The sequence below is a fragment of the Toxorhynchites rutilus genome, chromosome 3 (genome assembly GCF_029784135.1).
Source record: "Toxorhynchites rutilus septentrionalis strain SRP chromosome 3, ASM2978413v1, whole genome shotgun sequence".
Taxonomy (NCBI): Eukaryota; Metazoa; Arthropoda; class Insecta; order Diptera; family Culicidae; genus Toxorhynchites; species Toxorhynchites rutilus.
The window spans coordinates 260998266-261018290 of NC_073746.1; the positions used below are offsets into that span (position 1 = coordinate 260998266).

At 34.5% G+C, this 20025-nt stretch overlaps 2 protein-coding genes across 2 annotated transcripts in view; both read left to right on the forward strand.

The window, feature by feature from the left end:
* Positions 1 to 19259, forward strand: part of LOC129774174 (ras-like protein family member 10B) — a 30052-nt gene extending 10793 nt beyond the window's left edge. Inside the window, 4 exon segments of the mRNA XM_055777871.1 lie at positions 5377 to 5613; positions 5706 to 5819; positions 12550 to 12617; positions 12683 to 19259. Of these exon segments, the coding sequence (XP_055633846.1) occupies positions 5377 to 5613; positions 5706 to 5819; positions 12550 to 12617; positions 12683 to 12803 (540 nt within the window). The 3' untranslated portion in view covers positions 12804 to 19259.
* The window catches only part of LOC129773126 (fructose-bisphosphate aldolase-like), a 609238-nt gene that overhangs the window by 537267 nt on the left and 51946 nt on the right, over positions 1 to 20025 (forward strand). The window lies entirely within an intron of this gene.

The window sequence follows — 20025 nt, forward strand, 5'->3', positions numbered from 1 at the left end:
TCGTTCATTTTTTTTCTTTTTCCTTTCCAATCGTGCTTCATTCTATTTCGCTGCTGCTCTGGTTGCCCGTTTTGGTCGGTACGATTTGAGGAGCACAAAATGGACCAATCAAAAATGGGCACATAGTGCATTTGGACAATGCTTGATATTTCACAATTATTTAATTCTTTATCTCAAGAAAAATGAAATGTTATTCGTTATGACAGATGCGTAGATATATTTCCTATCAATTGATGCAAAAACCTTTGCGATCTATTGAGAAATGATCGAGTTATAAGCGTTCAAAATCTTGCATTTTTTCCTACTTGTTCAGTGCCTAGATTTCCATTTCACCCCCTATATCTTCCGGTTAGACGTAGTCCTACGTCAAAAGTTGCATAAAACAAAATCCTACAGTTCTAGCATGTTCAAGACATTTAGGATCACGTGTTTCACCTCATTCCGCACGAGCATCATTGCTCTGGCAACGCGATAAGATACCAGTTTCGCATGGCACCGGCGCCACTATTTCGCGTGTGTTTTTCTAACATGTTTTTGGTGGAGTTTTTGAACGAATTTTGTTGGCTTATTATGTTTCTTGAAGCATTTTTAACGGAGAATTTGCCTTTGGTGTCAGTTTCAAAATTTGGTTGTTTGTATGTGTTAACTCCACATAAAGTAAGTACTATTTTTGAAGTTTAATTTTGCTTCGGATGGACTTATAAAACTTGCACCGCATTTCCCCGCAAACCTTTCTCAATGAAAGTGTTCCTCAAAGTGTCTTTTATCACTCAGCACTTGAGTTTTTCACCCGAAATCCCCCTTTTGCGCTTTTTGACGTGGGACTACGTCTAACTGAAGTATATGGGGGGTAAAATGAAAACTTAAACACTGAACATGCAGGGAAAAATAAAAGATTTCAAATTCTTATAATTCGAACATTTCTTACTGGATCGGAAAGATGTTTGCATCAATTGATAGGAAATATTTCTACGCTTCTATCGCAATTAATAAAATGTTATTTTTCATTAGATAAACAATTGAATAACTGTAAAATGTTAAGCGTTATCTAAACGCCCTAACTGCCTCGTTTTGATTGGCCCGATTTATGGTTTTTTCCTACAGGGTGGGCCATTTAAAGTGGAAGCATCTGGCAACCCCATAACTTTTGACAGAGATGTTAGATTAACAAATGTCATACCGCGTTGGAAGCGTCATTTCAGTACAATTTTAACCATGGAACAATACACACCTAAACAACGCGCTGAAATTGTTCAGCTGTACATTCAAAATAACTTCTCAATTGCGTTAACTAAACGTGCGTGGAAAAATAAAAATAAAGTTAAAACATCGCCTGGAGACAACACTATACGTCGATTATATGCCAAATTTATATCGTCTGGTAGTGTTGGTAATGCCAGTCATCTGTCCAGACAACGACCAAGACGTTTCGACGAGAATATTGATGCCGTTCGAGCCAGTGTTGCAGAGACTCCATCGACATCAGGTCGCCATCGTTCGCAAGAGTTAGGTATCTTTTTATTGCCATTTGTTCGTGAAAATGAATTGGACAATTACTGGTTCCAACAGGACGGCGCTACATGCCATACAGCGGCTGCCACGACCAAATTATTGCGCGAAATGTTCCCCGGAAGATTAATATCGAAAAACGGCGATTATGACTGGCCACCAAGATCACCTGATTTGACGCCTCCTGACTTTTTTTTATGGGGATATTTAAAATCCAAGGTATACACTGGTAAACCAAGGACCCTGGCTGCGCTGAAAGACAATATCCGACAAGAAATTGCTGCCATATCGGCCGAAACATTGGGCAAAGTGATGGAAAATGCCGAAAAAAGGGCACATTTTGCGGTCAAGGCCAGAGGCGGTCATTTACGAGATATCATAATCAAAAAGTAGTTAGAACAAATCTCCTTGGACCAAAATAAATGAATTTCAAAAAAAAAATTAAAATTCCACTTCTTTACTTTGCTATTGCAAAAACAAATCCTTCCACTTTAAATGGCCCACCCTGTATCTCTTGAAATAACCGATATGTTGCCTTTTTTCTAAGTTACGTTAGGGCCACCATGAAAAAAACTGTTTTTTTGCTCTTAATTTTATATTTCAAATTCTACACACAAACTGTCTTCAGAAGACTTTTAAAACTTACTAATACAAACACTTTGCGATGCAGAACTTGTCAATATCTCAACTCCACTCGAAGTTATTGATATTTCTTCCCAAAAAACACGCTTTTTTCATTTGATTTTTGTTCTTTAGACAAAAACTGTCTGCAACAAAGTTGTTACACATGATAGTGCGCTCCTTTTTATGTTATCAAAAATAAGGTAATCAAAACTGTCGATGAAATAAAAAATCTAACTTTCTTATCTTTATAGATAGAGATAAACATAGTTCGACAATGGTGTAGCCCTAGTTAATTCAAACAACTTTGTAGAACAAAGCTTTTTTTTTCTATCTTTTAATAAACGGTGTTCGGATCAAAAAGTGGTCAACTTAAATTCGCCGTATTTTTTTAATCATTCATATAAAAACCTGATCACCCCCTATTTTGTAGGTGTGTGTGTAGAATGATGCCTCTATTTGGATGTTGACATTAGATCTTTAGATATCAAAATGGCGTCAAAGCAAGAGGAGTGACGAATCAAAATTTTGTACATGCGTCGTGAAAATCCGAACTACACGCACGCAGAAATAGCAAAATCGTTGAATGTGGCCAAATCAACCGTCACCAAAGTAATAAAAGTGTTCGGGGAACGTTTGTCAACAACTAGAGAGTCTGGATCTGAGGGAAATCGAAAGCCGGAAGCCGCAGTGACGAACAGAAGAGATGCTAGCGCTTTCAAGCACAACCCCAACCTCTCCGTTCGAGATGTCGCAAATAAGTTGGGAATATCGTCTACAACCGTGCATGAAGCTAAAAAACGATCCGGACTATCGACTTATAAGAAGGTAGTGACTCCAAATCGCAACGATCAGCAAAAACAAGATCTCGGAAGCTGTATAAGACATTGTTGACAAAGTTTGATTGCGTGATAATGGACGACGAAACCTACGTCAACTTCAGACAGCTTCCTGGACGAGAGTATTATACAGCAACCGGAAGTGGAAAGGTGGCAGACATTTTCAAGTATATTAAACTATCAAAGTTTGCCAAGAAATACCTCGTTTGGCAAGCTATCTGTACCTGTGGCTTGGAAAGCGACATTTTCGTTGCAACCGGGACCGAAATTTACGTGAAAGAGTATTTTCAAAAGCGTTTGCTGCCTTTCCTGAAGAAACATGACTTGTCTGTGCTGTTTTGGCCAGATTTGGCGTCCTACCATTATGGAAAAAAGGCCATGGAGTGGTATGCCGCTAACAAGATGCAGGTTGTGCCTAAGGATAAGAACCCTCCCAACACACCAGAACTTCGCCCAAACGAAAAATATTGGTCGATAGTTAAGCTGAACCTTAAGAAGACCCAAAAAACTGTTAGCAGCGAGAATCAGTTTAAGGCAAACTGGCGTTCTGCGGTGAAGAAAGTGGATAAGAAGACTGTACAAAATCTGATGGCAGGCGTCAAACGAAAGGCTCGCCGATTTGGACTAGGTCTACCGGAATCTTAACTGAGTATTTTTTCCGTCTTTTATACATATTGAACTTCAAAAAGAAAGATACTTTGATTTTTTTAATAAACAAATAATCGATTTACACGCAATTTAGTTTGACCACTTTTTGATCCGAACACCCTTTATAATCGATTTAGCGCTTTTTTTCTAAGTTGCGTTAGGGTTACCATGAAAAGACGTTTTTTTTTGTTTTAACTTTTATATTTCAAATTCTACATCAAAAGCGTCTTCGTACGACTTTTAGAGCTCATCAGTTCCAATATTTTGCGATGCAGAACTTGTCAATACCTCAATCCTACTCAAAGTTATTTATATTTTTTCACCCAAAAACTCATGATTTAAATTTTAATTTACTCAAACATAAAAAATAACATAGTGTTGAAAGTCACAAATCATATAGAATAAAGTATGCCCTTTCAAATACCGCTAATAAACTTTGTTTATGTTTGCCCCAGAAAGAATGACAATCAAATGAAAAGAGCGTGTTTTTTGGGAAGAAATATCAATAACTTCGAGTGGAGTTGAGATATTGATAAGTTGTGCATCGCAAAATGTTTATATTAGTAAGTTCTAAAAGTCTTCCGACGACAGTATGAATGTAGAATTTGAAATATAAAAGTTACAGTAAAAAACAGTTTTCTTCATGGTGACCCTAACGTAACTTAGAAGAAAGGCAAAATATCGGTTATTTCAAGAGATAGAAAAAAACTTTGTTCTACAAAGATGTCTCAAGTAACTGGGACTACAACATTGTTGAACTATGTTTATCTCTATCTATAAAGATGAGAAAGTTAGATTTTTTTTATTTCATCGACAATTTTGGTCACCCTATTTTTGATAACATAAAAATGAGCGCTATATCATATGTAACATCTTTTTCGAAGACTAGACTAGAGACTAGAGAATAACTGTCGAGCTATAAATGCTAATTTCCACTTCAATGCACTTCCTGGACCATTGTGCATTGTGCATTGTAAATCCAATACCAAGCGCTCAATTAGCCCAATGAAAACTGCTGAATTTGAATAGGAAAAAATCAAAGACGCCCAGAAACACGTGCAAGCAAAGTAGCTGTCAAAAATAACTGAAAATTTAAATGACCGAATTGGTCAGCACAACTAAGCAACATACCCTCACAAAAAATCGAACATCAATTATACGTAATCGCGAAAATTCAGAAGTCGCGTTACTTTTCGAACAGAGCTCGTATGGATTTGGTAACTCTGCTGCGGCAAGTTTTTGGTTTTGTTATACAAAAATTTCCGAAAGACATTATTTTCAGAATTGGCGATCAACGATCAACGATCAATTGATCAACGAGTTAATGTAATGTGGCACCAATTGATTGTTATTCTACACCACGCGAGAAATCCCCAAACAATTGAGCATCAAAAAACTTACATTCGAATAGTAATAAAAATCACCTCAGAAGAATTAAATCGTATAAACGGTAAAATCGTGATTATTTGAATGATGTTGTATTCCGTTTTTTAAAACATAGTGCAATAAATTTGAATCATTTAGTTTTACTTTACTTTTCAAACCACGAAACTAAAAAACGTTTAATCATGAAACCAAGAAAACTTACCAAAACTTAAAAAAAAACATTAAACTCTCGAGTCGGAGAATAATTCTACTATGTATTCTATGTCATACATTGAACAGATAATAAGCATGTATTATTCGTCATAAACACCTTTTTGATTTGACCTGCAGTGACAGTTCCGTTTTTCTCTCTCTGCATCAAAACTATTTACAGCAATTTTTCAAGCATGAATTTCCGAAGAGTCACATCCGCACCAGCCGTCGCACTGTTTACCGCAGCTGTCTGGTGTGCGACACCTGCATCCGGGAGCTGATGGTGATCGATGTGCCGCCGCAGAGGCGTTTCCCCGCCGACAATCTCGCCGAATGGAACAATGGCCACCCGTTGGGGCTGCGCACGGTGCACACCTACGTGCTGGTTTACGACATGGGCAACCTCGAGACGTTCCAGGTGGGTAATTTGCCCGTGCAGTAGCCGCTAGAGTGGCGATGGATACATTTTAGCGGGATAAATAAATGCTGGTCCTTTCTGTTCATTCGCAGTACTGCCGCAACATGCGTGATCAAATTCTAGAGAGCTTTACACATCGTGATTTTAAAATAATGGTTGTGGGCAACAAAGTCGACTTGGTATCCGAAACCAGTTCGAACACTCAGGTGAGTTAATAGTTTTGTAAACTTGATTTAAGAGGTTGTCTCAGTTTTCAGTTTCAGTCAGTTTTCCAATAAGCACCTCAAACTAATACTATTTTGGGTCCTAGTGTAAGCTGTTTTTCATTAAGTGATCAAAAGGAATAATAAATCATGTACCAAAAATTTAAATCATTTGTGATTGTAAAAATTAAACGGAACTGCTGGGGTGAAATGTTATGATAGATGTGTGGCATGGTGCAAATTGATTGAAAGAGTATTCAACTCTTTTTTCTATCACTTTATCTGGTTGTTTTGTTCAAGTTGCTGGACGGACAAACGATGAAAGATAGTGAAATTATTTCTTTCACGAGTGATGAACTTCTACGCTTCGTATTTTGAAAACATGTCCATTTATTAAAATTTGTCCTAAAAATATTTTTTGTTTCAGAATAAAAAAAAAACAAATTTCAGAAGAAAAAAAAATAGTGAAGAAAACTTTTCAATATGCTATAGCCTAGTCCTATGTGTTCAAATATAGCTGAGGCATTTTCACAAAGATAACAACACTGAACAGTATTATCATTTCGAATTTATTTTGGTACAACCGTCGTATGATTCATATGGATTGAGCGCAAATATTTCTTAAATGGAGGTAGGTTACTGTAAACATGAGATTAAACAAGATAAACAGCTAAAACATTGTTTTGAAGCAATAAATATCAATGGTATAAGAACACATTCTATTGACAATCCTATAACTGGTAGCTCATACCTGCTTCACGAAAAACTCTATTTTGAATTAACCCTTATGAAAAAGCAGAAAAAAAGCTTCATTTCATCCGCAGGTCTAGTGGCAAGATTACTGCGAAATGGAAGTGGAATCCGGTGCTTTTTCTTATATATGCTTTACTGTATATTAAATGAAAGAGTAATCATGGTTTTGCTGTTAATCTCCATCCATATTTTGTAGCAATAAATGTTGGCTGTATGCAAATAAAAGTATCAAGCGAATGCTGAAGATGAATTTTAATCATGAATCTGTTGACTCACAGTGGGAGCGTTTCATACGCACTTTATTTAATTCGTATCGTTAAGCTAACACGAAAGTTTACGTCTAGAAATGATACGATAGCAATTCAGATGAAAAATATGATTTACAACCTAAATAAACATCAAATCACAACCACAAACATCGTTTCGACCATACTGATAATGTTTGTAGAAAAGACAAACAAATGAAAGATAATCATTTCCATGAATCTAGCATCATATTAGGATTATAGATGAAGCATTGTTTGTCACCGAAAATTCGTAGGTCAAGATGGAAAGCTCTCGAAAAAATAATGATAGCTTAATTTCTTCCCCGAAGCTAATAATGGAATCCCGCTAATTCGAGAATTACTCTTCAGCAAAACATTGAAATATTCCCTGCAGATCGTCCCAATCAACAAGCTTAGATTTTTTCGAGCTGTCTCAACCGAGATTGTGCGGGGGAACATGATTGGTCATAATGCAACTCAAGAATATTTTCCTTCTAGCAACGATATTCAAATGCAAATTCAAGAGCGAGGATTAAGACGAATTTCATGTCAACCCATCGTAAGACAAGTTGACAGTATCATCTCAGATTGTAGTGAAACTTTGTAGGTGTTAAACCATTGGCCATTTATAGAGGTATTCTAGTAAAGATACAGAATATTCTGTATTTTGCAGATTTTTTTCCAAATTTTAGATACAGAATCTGTATATACAGATTTTCAGCAAAGATACAGAATTTACGGATTTTTTTTTCAAATTTAATTTTAAATATTGAATTTATTACAGTGCATACATAGATACCTCGATTTATAGAAATGTAGAACGCAACGCAACTAGATGGCTTCGTTGGAAGCAGTTGTTAAGCGAAATCTTGAGCGATTTGAAGAGCTTAAACTATTCTTTTCATTCCAAGTTAAGTATAACCATAATCAATCCGCCAATCGTATATCATTTAAACGATCCTACGACTAAACCGATCATGCTGTTCCTAAACTTTGCTCTTCCTATCATCAATAACGTCAATTGCACTTTTCAATCAGAAAGCTCTCAATTTTGCCAACTTTATAATGAGAACAGAATTTTATGGATGATCATGTTGGGTAACTTATGTTTGGAGAGCAACGTGCAAAGAATCGCTGATGCTGACAATCACATCCAATGCATGATGGAAAGTGAAGGGAATGATGATGATGCTGTTTAATTAAAGAAGCTTTTAACTTTTCAGTTCATTCGCCTCTAATGTGAAGGGAAGAATATTCAACTCTTATTTATATTACTCTCTCTTTTTGTTCTGTTTCAGTTACTGGACACCAATGTTGCCACATTGAAATCTGTATTTCTGAGCTAAAGAAATCTTTTTTATCTGTAGAGAAAATAGAAAATCTGTATTGGAATCTGTATAGCGGATTCTGCACCTGATAACACTTTTGCGTTAGATTTAAGTACGAAGTAATAATTGTATACTTGTAGTAAAGTGTATATATTAGTGATGAAACGGATAGTAGTTTGGCCGGATACCGGATACCGGTTATCCGGTATGCTTCGAGACCGGATAGCCGGATACCTAGCGGCCGGTATTCGGTTTTTTATTTGCGAAAAACAAACTGGAAGAAACAGTATGTGTGCATGAACAAAAAAAAATAATTACATTTTAGGGAGATGATCGACACATTTTTGCATAAAAAATAATAAACAATAATGAAATTTCCCGTTTATAATCAATACCTTTCAATAGAGTATCAAGTTGTCTACAAGGAATATTGAATAGATTTTTTTTCTGATATTGATTTGTCTACCACAAAGATGAGATTTTTGTGGAATGTGTCTTTATTTTGCTGCATAAAAAAGCATTTGGACTAAGACGAGACTGCACATGGAACCCCGAACTAACCTCACATGAAAGCATATTTAGCATTATATTAGGAAGCCATTTCAACTACTTGGGAAAAATCATTTCTGGACCCGATGATCATATCAGACTATTTAGAAGTTCTTGAAACTAAGCAAAAGAGACGAAACCTTACACGACCAGCTTATGACACTTTTTTGACCGTTTCAACGAAATCGCAAAAATAATAGTCAGTATCGAGTTCAGAGAAACTATTTCATTGCAAACGAAATCGACTGTTATGGGAAAACATTTCGAATCGATCACAATCACGATTCTTACATTTGGTGGCAATTCTAAGGAGTATATTCAATTGACAAGATTTGCTAGAAATAATGTTAATTCAATTTTGGAAAAAAACATCTGGCATTTCAGTAATCAAACATTATATTTAATTATGTATAAAGCTATTTGAGCTATTTTGTTATTTTGTCTTGTGTTAATTAGAAATTATTTATATTTTATAATATCCGGTATCCGGCCGGATAGCAAATAATGGCCAGATAGACCGCATACCGGATAACTACCGGATATCCGTTTCATCTCTAGTATATATTTTGCTTAACCATATTTTTAAGCTCGTGATCACTGGTAGAGCTTACCAGTAATTTTCAGAATAAGACTATTATCCAATTTTCAAGCCAATGCAAAAAGTTTACTGTGCAATTCTTTCTCGCACATAGGTCTAATTTGATCAGAAATGTGTAATATCTTAGATTGAGAGTTTGAAATACATAAAGAATTATGCAAAATAAAAAAAAAATCTAATGTATTTTTAGGGAAACCCGAATGAAAAAGTTTATTTCAATTAGTTTCGTGTAATAAACGTTCATTTAATCCTCACTTTCCTCGTGGTGTTTATACATGGTCTTCCTGAATTGACACATTTGACAGTAGCAAAAATAGTTCAGTTCAGTACTATTCGAATTGTCACAAACTGAGTTTGTGAATTGTTGCGTAAAACAATCAATTTAAAAAACAGGAAGTGGGTTATATCTATGGTATAACCGCAAGGGTGACGTAGGACTATCGTTGATTAAGAGATCATTTGTTTGAAGTTGAATCTGAATCCATTCTGAATGAATGAATATTTGGGGACTTTGAAAACGAGAGCGTTACGTTGGAGGCACAAGGTTTTATGCATCCAATATTGGATACGGAAATATCCTACTGATGGGGAAGAATAATCTGCTATCCTGTTAATTGCGATTGATTGAAAAATCACAAAACCAAATGTATTTGGTCACAGTGTTACATGGATAGAAAACATTAAAATAAACTCTTTCACATGAATGTATTTTTAAATTCCCAGAGAAACTGGCAGATTATTTTCAGTAACGATTAGATATTTCCACATTTTCCTCGATACTGGAAGCCCACCAGTGGTTAATGCTAACTCGATAACCATCTTTAATAGCACTTGATTGAAACATATTTGGTCACAGTGTTACATGGATAGAAAACATTCAAATAAACTCTTTCACATGAATGTATTTTTAAATTCCCAGAGGAACTGGCAGATTATTTTCCGGATCTTTCTCGATGCTGAATGACACCCAAACCGAAAGAATTCCACGCGTGTATGTGTGTGTGTGTGTGTGTAGCGGCTGCTTCGAGATCTTCCCGGGGAACCGTTTGTGGCATCACTCTCCTCCTGATGGATTCCCTTCTGGCCTAAGGTGCACAAACAGGCTCTTGGTGACACCGTTCATCCGCGCTTTCATGATAAACGAAGAGCTTCACCACAACAGCGACAACATGCTCCAATCGCTGTTCAATTAGAACTGAGTGGATTTCCGAGTGGCGCTCGCTTATATACCGATTGGTGATTTCAATAGCCTGTTTTGAAAGCAATTTTAAGACTATTGAAACAAGTTTTTGGATCAAAAAGTAACAAGTATAGAACGCGTAGACATTTTATCTTTCGAATGAAGTGTTTATCATACCATTTCGTTCAGTTGTTTAGGAGCTATTAACGCTCAAAATCTCGGTCTCCGGCGTAACGCTTTCGTTTTCGAAACTTTGATTTTACACCCCGGTATAGAAATGAAAGACGTAGTCCTACGTCAAAAAAAAAGTCTTATTACAAAATCTGTACAAAATCTGCAACGATATCCAATAATCTATAATCTGTATATACAGATTATTGGTCAAAACACATGCTAAAAATCTGTATCATTACAGAAAAATCTGTATATATGGCAACCTTTTTATGATTTATGTTGTTATATTGATACGATTAAAACAACCCATAAATAAAAAAAAAATCAAAATGAAAAAAAAATCTTCATTTTCATTTTTTCCTTAATTTTCGATATTTTATATTTATAAAACCAAAGATATCGCTATTGTTTGAACCTCGGACGAATCAAAAAAATATTTCTTGACAAAATGGCGGCCGTTTTAAAAATAAATGTCGTTTTTGCACGTGTTTTATGACAATTTAATTTTTTTAAATAGTTAAATTAAAACATAATTATCATCTTTCCATCATGCGATGGAAAGATATAGAAAGATTTATTCACATCAAATTTGGAATAAATCGGTTCAGTAGAATTCGTGTACACCAGCTCGAAAAAACTGATTTCGAGAAAATATTTTTCACAAATTTTTTTTAGCTCAAAAACTATAAACCTATAATATGTTGGGTCCAAGTATAAAATGTAGGAAAATGTTTAAATTTTCATTCAAAATCTCAAAAATTAAAACAATTTTTTTCATAAGCGTAAAAAAATATGAATACCCCATACAATAACCAACAATTGATCCATAGATCGGAAAATGAGCACTTCTGCAGGGTTTTTTTCACAACAACTTTTTCATGTTTTCTTCGAAAAAGACCAGCTAATCCTAATTTTGTTTAAAGACAAGATACCGATATAGTATATTGGTCAAAGTTTAAGATAATATCAAAATATGGACTTTTCTTAAAGACGTCAATTGTCTATGTTTTATAAGTTTTGAAATATATGATATTTTTGCATGGAGACATTAGAAAATTAATGTTTTACTAGTAACATTTTTGTGTGCAAATTCTCGCGTTGGCATGTTTTTGAACATGTTTCTCAACAGAGAAAAGTTTTCCGAACATTTCATGTATTGCATAATCTATTCATATTTTTTTTAGAATTTGAAAATATACTTTTTTTAAAAAAACTTCAAATTTAAAATATTTTTTTGAGTGTATTTTTTTTAATTCTATTGATATTTTTTAATTAAAATCTTAAATGATTTCCTACATTTCATTCTTTGAACAACATTTTTAGGTATCACAGTTTTTGAGCTAGTTTTTTTTGCAAAAATATTAAAAATAAACTTAAAATTATAAAAAATATAACTCAAAAACTGTGAGAAATACAAAATTTTGATCAAAGTTTGAAATATAGGTAAATGGACAGATTTTCATTAAGAAATATCGAACGAACTACACTAAAATAAGTATTTTAAAAATAAAAAATTTTTTTTTTTTCAAAAAAGTTTTTTTACATCGGGTAAACATATTATATATGAATAAACTAAAAACTCTCTCCCTGTAGAACTGCCCATTTCCCGATGCATGGATGAACTGGAATTTATTTCAGAATATGATTGTTTTAAGAGAAAAACGAATTTTGAATAATTCATCGTGTGTTCAACTTTTTCCGAAGCACATTTTTACTAACCACTTTGTATAAAAAGACTTTGTGATTGTACAAACCGACAAATGAGATTAATTCGAAAAATATTTTTGCAAAACTATTGCAATTACATTACTTAACTAGAAAAAAAACATGAAACTTCCACACAATGTTCAATCTGATTGATCAATATTATAATCTCTCGTTGCAGGAATTAAAAGACATTTCCACACTGGTCCGAAAGCACTGGCGTTGTGGCTATGTCGAATGTTCCGCAAAGTAAGTGCCGAACACTCTTAGTCGAGACGACTGTAATATAATTATTGCTCTATCTCTTTTCGCAGACACAACTACAAAATTGGCGACATTTTCAAAGAACTGATGGGCTACCCTGTGTGCGGCATCGCGCCCAAGTTGGATTTCCCGCAATCGATTAGAACTAAAAACAAGTGCACTATTCTCTAGTAGTAGCTGTAAGTGCTGGCTGGTTTCGATTCCGGTCGGTATGGTGATTCGTGTCGCAGCAGCGGAAATGTGATTCATGGAGTGAGATTCGAAATTTGATTCACTGAGTAGGACTTTTGTCTCACGAGGGACTTGTGCTAGGATTGGGATATAGGATTCGTCGTTCGCTATCGAGCCTAATCATAGTGTTTGTCGTAATAATGGAACAGTTATTATATATAGATATGGGCGAAAAAAAAAGTTGATTATTGATACCTAGCTGTTTATCTTGAACACGAGTGTCACACTTTTGTGTCACTTGCAGACTGTTTACGATATTATAGTGATACTACGTAAAGAGAGGATGGACATATAGTTAATAGCCCATTAACATACAGACAGTATAAAAGGACCAACCGCATTGAGAAATGGAAGCATAACATTCGAGGAACGGATGTGGCATTTGTAACAGAAACATGGTCGAGCAAAAATACGATTCAATTGTATAAGATTATTTCCATAATAGTTTGCTTCCATTTCTATATGCTGTCTTGGTTCCGTCTCGTTAAACGAAAGCGCAATTTTGGAAATACGACGCACACATCGGTTGCACTCATTGTGGTGTATCCAAATACGTGGGGAGATATATTTAATGGAGCCACCGAAGATAAATTCAGATTGATAACAGTGCATTGAATGATTTCCGAGAACAGCAAAGATAAAGATAGAATTCAGTGCATTTTTGGTTCTGTCGATACAAAACGCTTTCAGGTTAATCAAAATGTTAGCATAACATTATCCAATTATCCATGAGTTGTTTTCATGTATCTGCCACTCGTGATAACCGTTGAATAACCTAGGTGGGATCGACGGGCTTTCTAACATTTCTGTTCCAATTAACTAAATATACTCTTCATGGAAAAGAAGAAATTTGAGCCCATTCTGTGCTTATATTATGTTACGGAAACATAAATCTATTAAGATAACGTTTTGCAAAGTTTCGGTCAATTAATATTCCGATTTATTCTTTCTATTTCAATTCACATCACACTGAGTTCGACAATTCAGGTCACTAGAATAAAAATCGGAGTAAAATAATACAAAATAACATGAAAAAACTTGAGAAATACCCATTAATACCCAAAACTAATCATAAACATTGCTGTTCTCGAGAGATTTTGAACAAACGAAAATCCCATTCATGATACTTGAAAACAAATACAGAAAATGAAAAGCGAAATAAATAGTTTGAAAACAGAACATACACGTTTGAAACATTTAGAGACAATAACCAGTAAATCTAGTGAATACCAAAAACTGATAAAATATTTCCCATATATTTGTGTTGCGGAGCTGACATCGCTTCTAATCGTTGCGTCCATGATTTTCATTAACACGTCAAGCCCCTGTCGCTCCCTGGGGACAGACATTGAAATTTGCCTCTGGTTTACGCCGGTCCCTGTGAACTGATAGTAAACCTTTCGTAAGAAAAGAGTCGGAACGGGAAGCGGCAGTAATAATGCTAGGAAATGATATTTACAATAGACGAATTTCATGCCAACTAGACTGTCCATTGGCAGTACCAACTCAGATTGCAGTAGAACATTGTGGGTGTAAAGACATTGGACATTTAGGCAACTTTGCATACCTGGAATACCAAAATTAGACGTTTTTTTCTTAAAGTTTTACAACAAATTTTAATTCAAAGCTTATAAGACCTGCACAATTTTGAGCAAATAATAAAATATAGGAAATTGTTTAGATCTTCATGAAAAAAAAATGATATAGTGGTTCTCAACTTTTCGTGAAAAGTGGTAGTTTTGCTCTTTATCGCAAAACATTAGGCCCGTATTTTTTTTATTTTTTCAGTAGGGTGACCATTTCCATTTAAGGGTTGTCCGAAAAATCAACTTTTTCCTCCTTTTTCCAAAAATGACTTTTTTAAAAAATCATAACTTTTGAACTACTGGACCGATTCAGATGATCAATACATCAAATTAAAGCCAATTTTTGGAATTTTTTGAAAAAAATACTACACCAGCAGATAATTTGAATTCTGTTCTCGTTATTATTGATTGTATTCGTTTTTTATTGTTTTCATAGGCTCGGGACCAAAGGCGTTATATTTTTTTCTGAAAAGCTGAGGATTTTTCTCATAACATATACCGAAACCAGAGGTGTGTTTTTTTTTCGTTTTTGAGTTATGATTTTTCAAAGTTAACCGATGGTCCAAATGACCCATTTGCCAATTAATTGGATTCTAGTCGCATACATCCAGTCAGTCGCATAGAAATATTGAACGAAGACTGAAAACATGTTAACTTTGGAAAATCATAACTTGAAAACGAAAAATAACTCATCTCTGATTTTTAATTATGTTATGTGAAAAGCCTCAGCTTGCAAGAAAAAAATATAAAAAATATAGCATCCGTGGTCCCGAAACCATGTAAACTATAAAAAACTAATACAATAAAGAATTACGAAATCAAAATCCGTTTTTTTTCGCAAGTCTAATATTTTTCAAAAAAGACTATCTAATTGGCTTCCATTTTATGTGTCGATCGTCTGAATCGGTCCAGTAGATCAAAAATTATGAATTTTTGTGTTGGAAAAAAGAGGAAAAAAAGGAAATATTTTACGAGCCATCGGTTAACTTTGAAAAATCATAACTCAAAAACGAAAAAAAAACATCTCTCTGGCTTCAACATATGTTATGTGAAAAATCCTCAGCTTTCCAGAAAAAATATAAAAATATATAGCGTATTTGGTCCCGAGACTATGAATACAATAAAAAACGAATACAATCAATAATAACGAGAACAGAATTCGAAATTTCTGCAGGTATAGTATTTTTTCAAAAAAGACCAGATTGGCTTTAACTTGATATGTCGATCATCTGAATCGGCCTAGTTGTTAAAAAGTTCTGAATTTTTGAAAAAAAAAGTCATTTTTGGAAAAAAGAGGAAAAAGTTGATTTTACGGACAACCCTAAAATGGAAATGGTCACCCTAATGAAAAAATAAAAAAAATACGAGTCAAATGTTTTGCGATAAAGAACAAAACTACCAATTTTCACGAGAACCACTATATCGGTTTGACATGAAATGGCTGTATATGAATAGCCCATATAATTACTAACAAGTCATCCATACATGAGAAGATGGGCACCTTTACAGGAAAAAAGTTTTTCTAACAACAACTTTTTCATATTTTCTTTAAAAAAAACCAAAACTAATCCTAATTTTGTTTAAAGTCAAGATAGCGATATAGTTCGACAAAGTTTTAGATATTTTTGAAATTTTAAATTTGATATTTGAAACATGGAAGACGACAACTTTCTTTCTTCTATAGTTTCTAGGATATTTTCATATGGAGAGATAAAATATAAAAAAAATCTTGCTCAAAAACTATAAGACTTACAAAATTTTGGTCAGAAAATGAAATGTTAAAAAAATGAAATGTAATGCTGAAAAATCATAGGAATAGTCCATATAATCACCAACATGTTATCCATACATCGAATGAAGGGCACTACTACAGGCAAAAGAGATTTTCTAACAATATCATATTCTACTACATGTTCTACTACTTTACTACTAATGTTTTACTCGTAACATTTTTGTGTGTAAATTATTGCGATTGACATGTTCTGCAAACTTTTTTCTATTTAGAAACATGTCATGAGCATATCGAAGGTGAGAATTTGCACATAAGAAGGTTCCAGGTGTAACAATATGTTTTCATGAGTCTTCATATAAAATACCATATATCCTCGGAACTATAAAAGACTAAAACTCGGATACACTATATCGTTATCTTGAATTTATCAAAATTAGGATTAGAATTTTTTTGAGTATTAACCCATTAACGACCAGGCTGTAAAAATAATTTTATTGACGAATGCCATTGGTGTAATTTCGATTATTGACGCTAAAGAAATCCCAATGTTCAAGAATTATCTTCTATTTTCCGAGAAATGACTGTTCGAAAAATCGAAGATTGGCCGAAATCCCCACTTTTTTTTTGCAAGTACAAACATACTGTGAACTGAAAGTCACTACAATTAGCAAATATACGGTATTCATAAATGCATCAATTTCACATTCTGGGACGAACAAGCACAGGAGGATGGAGATCTCTAAGTGTAAACTTAAATTAATCCACCTAAGATGAGATGTGATATTTCTTATTTCATGTAATTTTAATTTATTACTGGTGGGCTTTTTCGTTCAAACGAAAGCATATGTTGTTATTGATATTGTTGGCCGTGGAGAAATGTATATGCTTAAGAATTATTTCTTCTCAATCATCCATTTCCCGAAAAATCGAACATTTTCTAAAATCTGCAAAGTACCAAAATGATGCGACCTATTGTTGGGTAGTTATTACTCGGTCCAGCGAAAAAATATTCACACCAGTAATCTCATTAGAATCCTTGTTACACGTACTGATCGTTTCTGCCAGCTCCTGCCCACACGAAATTCTACGGGCCGCCATCATCTAAGGTTTTGACGAACAAAAAAACATACAGATTTTCAATAATATTTGCCAAATTATCGATATTTGCAAACATTCACAATTGAAAAAAGTCTTCCAAAGTAAACGAACCAAAAAGCGCTGCGAAAGTTAGATGCGTTGGTATTAATTCATCAGAAAATAAATGTTCGTTATGGCCACCGTTCGATTTTTCGAATACTCAATTTTCCCGGCTGTTATTTTCTTGTAGGAGGCTCAATCGAATGATTTTTGCTCTATATCGCAATGTATGTTCTTTTATCAAAGCAATACTGTAGAAAAGTTCTAATATTTTTATGTTTCATTATGGTTTTTAATTAAAACTAAAAACACCTTCCAAACATACTTGCTTTAAATCGAATTTATTGCCCAATAAAGTTACATGAAATTGAATGAACTTGATAGTAAGTGGTAGCTAATAAATTAAGCTATCTTTTGGTGCAAAAACATTACCATATGGTTGGTTTCCAAAGACATAGAAAATGATCAAAGTCGCTGTTCGATTTTTCGAACGCTTGGCCTAAAACGGGTTAATGAAAAAATTCGTTTATGAGAAAATTTTTTTTTTAAATTTGGTATTTTATGGAAATTTCAACTATTTTGCACATTGTATTCCTATTCAAAATTTTGTAGGTCTTATAGTTTTTAAGTTAGAAATTTGTGCAAAAAAATAAGAAAAAACCTTTGGCCCTTTTCAGAGAGAGGTCCATTTTTTTGGAATTTCAAGTATGCAAAGTTGCTTAAATGTCCAATGTCTTCACACCCACAGCGTTCTACTGCAATCTGAGCTGGTGCTGCCAAACCCTAAGAAGAGTTGGCATGAAATTTGACAATAGGCTCCTGTTAATCCGCGAGGGCCGACACGGTGCCAGACAGAAAATGCATTGTCGGTCCCCCAGTCGGCTAGAGCTTAACGGAGCAATGCACCCACTGTTGCTTACTGTTTGTTAAACTTCCGATCATTGAAAAGAAGAAAACAATAGCCGCGGATTGTAACAAGGTGAAATTATTCATCAATTTTTTATTTCCAGCGCTACATAAATTGCATTCATAGAATGCTAACTAAACATACAAAACAACACAATCGTAAGAACGTGCACACATCACAAATGCTTACACGCCTGTTTGAGTGAACATTATTGAGAGAAATTCTCGTTTGTCGTAAGGAAAAATGCCAATATAAGTGTGTTAGTGAGCCTCAATATTATACATTTGTCGCTAGTTGTTGAAAAAAAATCAAATCTGGAAAGTCGATCGAAGCTAAAGTATCGAATTCACATCATTTAAAAAAACGGAAACAAACTTGAAGCAAATGCCGTTGCTTCCAAAGAGCCTAATATTTATATTGTAAATAAGTTCGCAGCAGCTCGTTGCTGATTCTATGTGCAGTTTCGCTTTTTTGAACGAATTCAAACGATGAGAAAAACCAACGAAGACTCCCCTACAGCCGGTTGATCGTCAAAGATAAATTGTGATTCTGAAACAACCAAAGCTAACCTAAAACGGACCAAACCATAACTAGAACTTACGATGCACAAACTAACACCTCTGAGATGCCTTTTTCTGTTTCCTGCTGTCGATATCAATGTTCAAGCATCAATGTGTACGTGTATATGGATCGTTCTATAGATGATTGTCCCATGATCCCACCGTCTCTTTCCAAGAAGCCCATCACGATTGTATCATATCAAACGCAACCTCAAAACATTATTGTACGCTTTTCCTGCACAAATGGGATGCTGTCGATCTATGTATTTACGTGTAGAAGTATGTGTCCGAAACAAAAATCATTGTATTGCGGGGCAAGATACGACTCCATTTGATCCGCTAAGCTATAGGGGTAGTCTTCGTTATAACGTGCCGTGGATATTATACGGTTCATTGCAATAGTTTTATTGTTACATAGGACTTATTTCAGAATGGAAAGTACGTTTGTTATCATTGAGTAGTGATTATTGAAATTGAGCAATGTTAGCTCTACGCAATAAAATAAGAAAAAAGTATTTACTCGTTATTTTAATGTCACACGTCCTTAGTAATATTCGGTTATATTGAATTTCCAAAGGTTTAAGGCAAGCCACACTTCAGGACATACATAAGAGGGTTAGCTGATAAGTAATGCACACATGCTTTTAGAAGACAAACTAGATAAACTCCAGAAACGCGCCTGGTAGCATGCGGAAGTACTAGTTCTACTCTACACGCTTGCGCAGTTTGAAGGCGTAGCTTTCATTCAGTTTTTGTTTTGAGTAGTGAAAGTATGGCGTCATTTACTGGTGCTATGTCAACTAAGGGGCTTAGAATGCAAGGGGTGTAAGTGACTTGATCGATTTCTCTTCATCAACTTTTTCTTCAGTTAATAACTCAACTGCAAAAACGTTCCAATTTGAATTTGCTATAGAATCCGATAGATGAGGTTCTGACCTATCTTCCGCATTGTCAAATACAGCTGGGAATGTATTTGCAGCTAAGTTATGACCAAAAGAGAAAGTCGATGTAGAGAAATCGATCAAATCACTTACATTCCTTTCATTCGAAGCTTTTTTTGACTTTTTGACGTAGGACTACGTCTTTCATTTCTATACCGGGGTGTAAAATCAAAGTTTCGAAAACGAAAGCGTTACGCCGGAGACCGAGATTTTGAGCGTCAATAGCTCTTAAACAACTGACCGAAATGGTATGATAAACACTTCATTCGAAAGATAAAATGTCTACGCGTTCTATACTT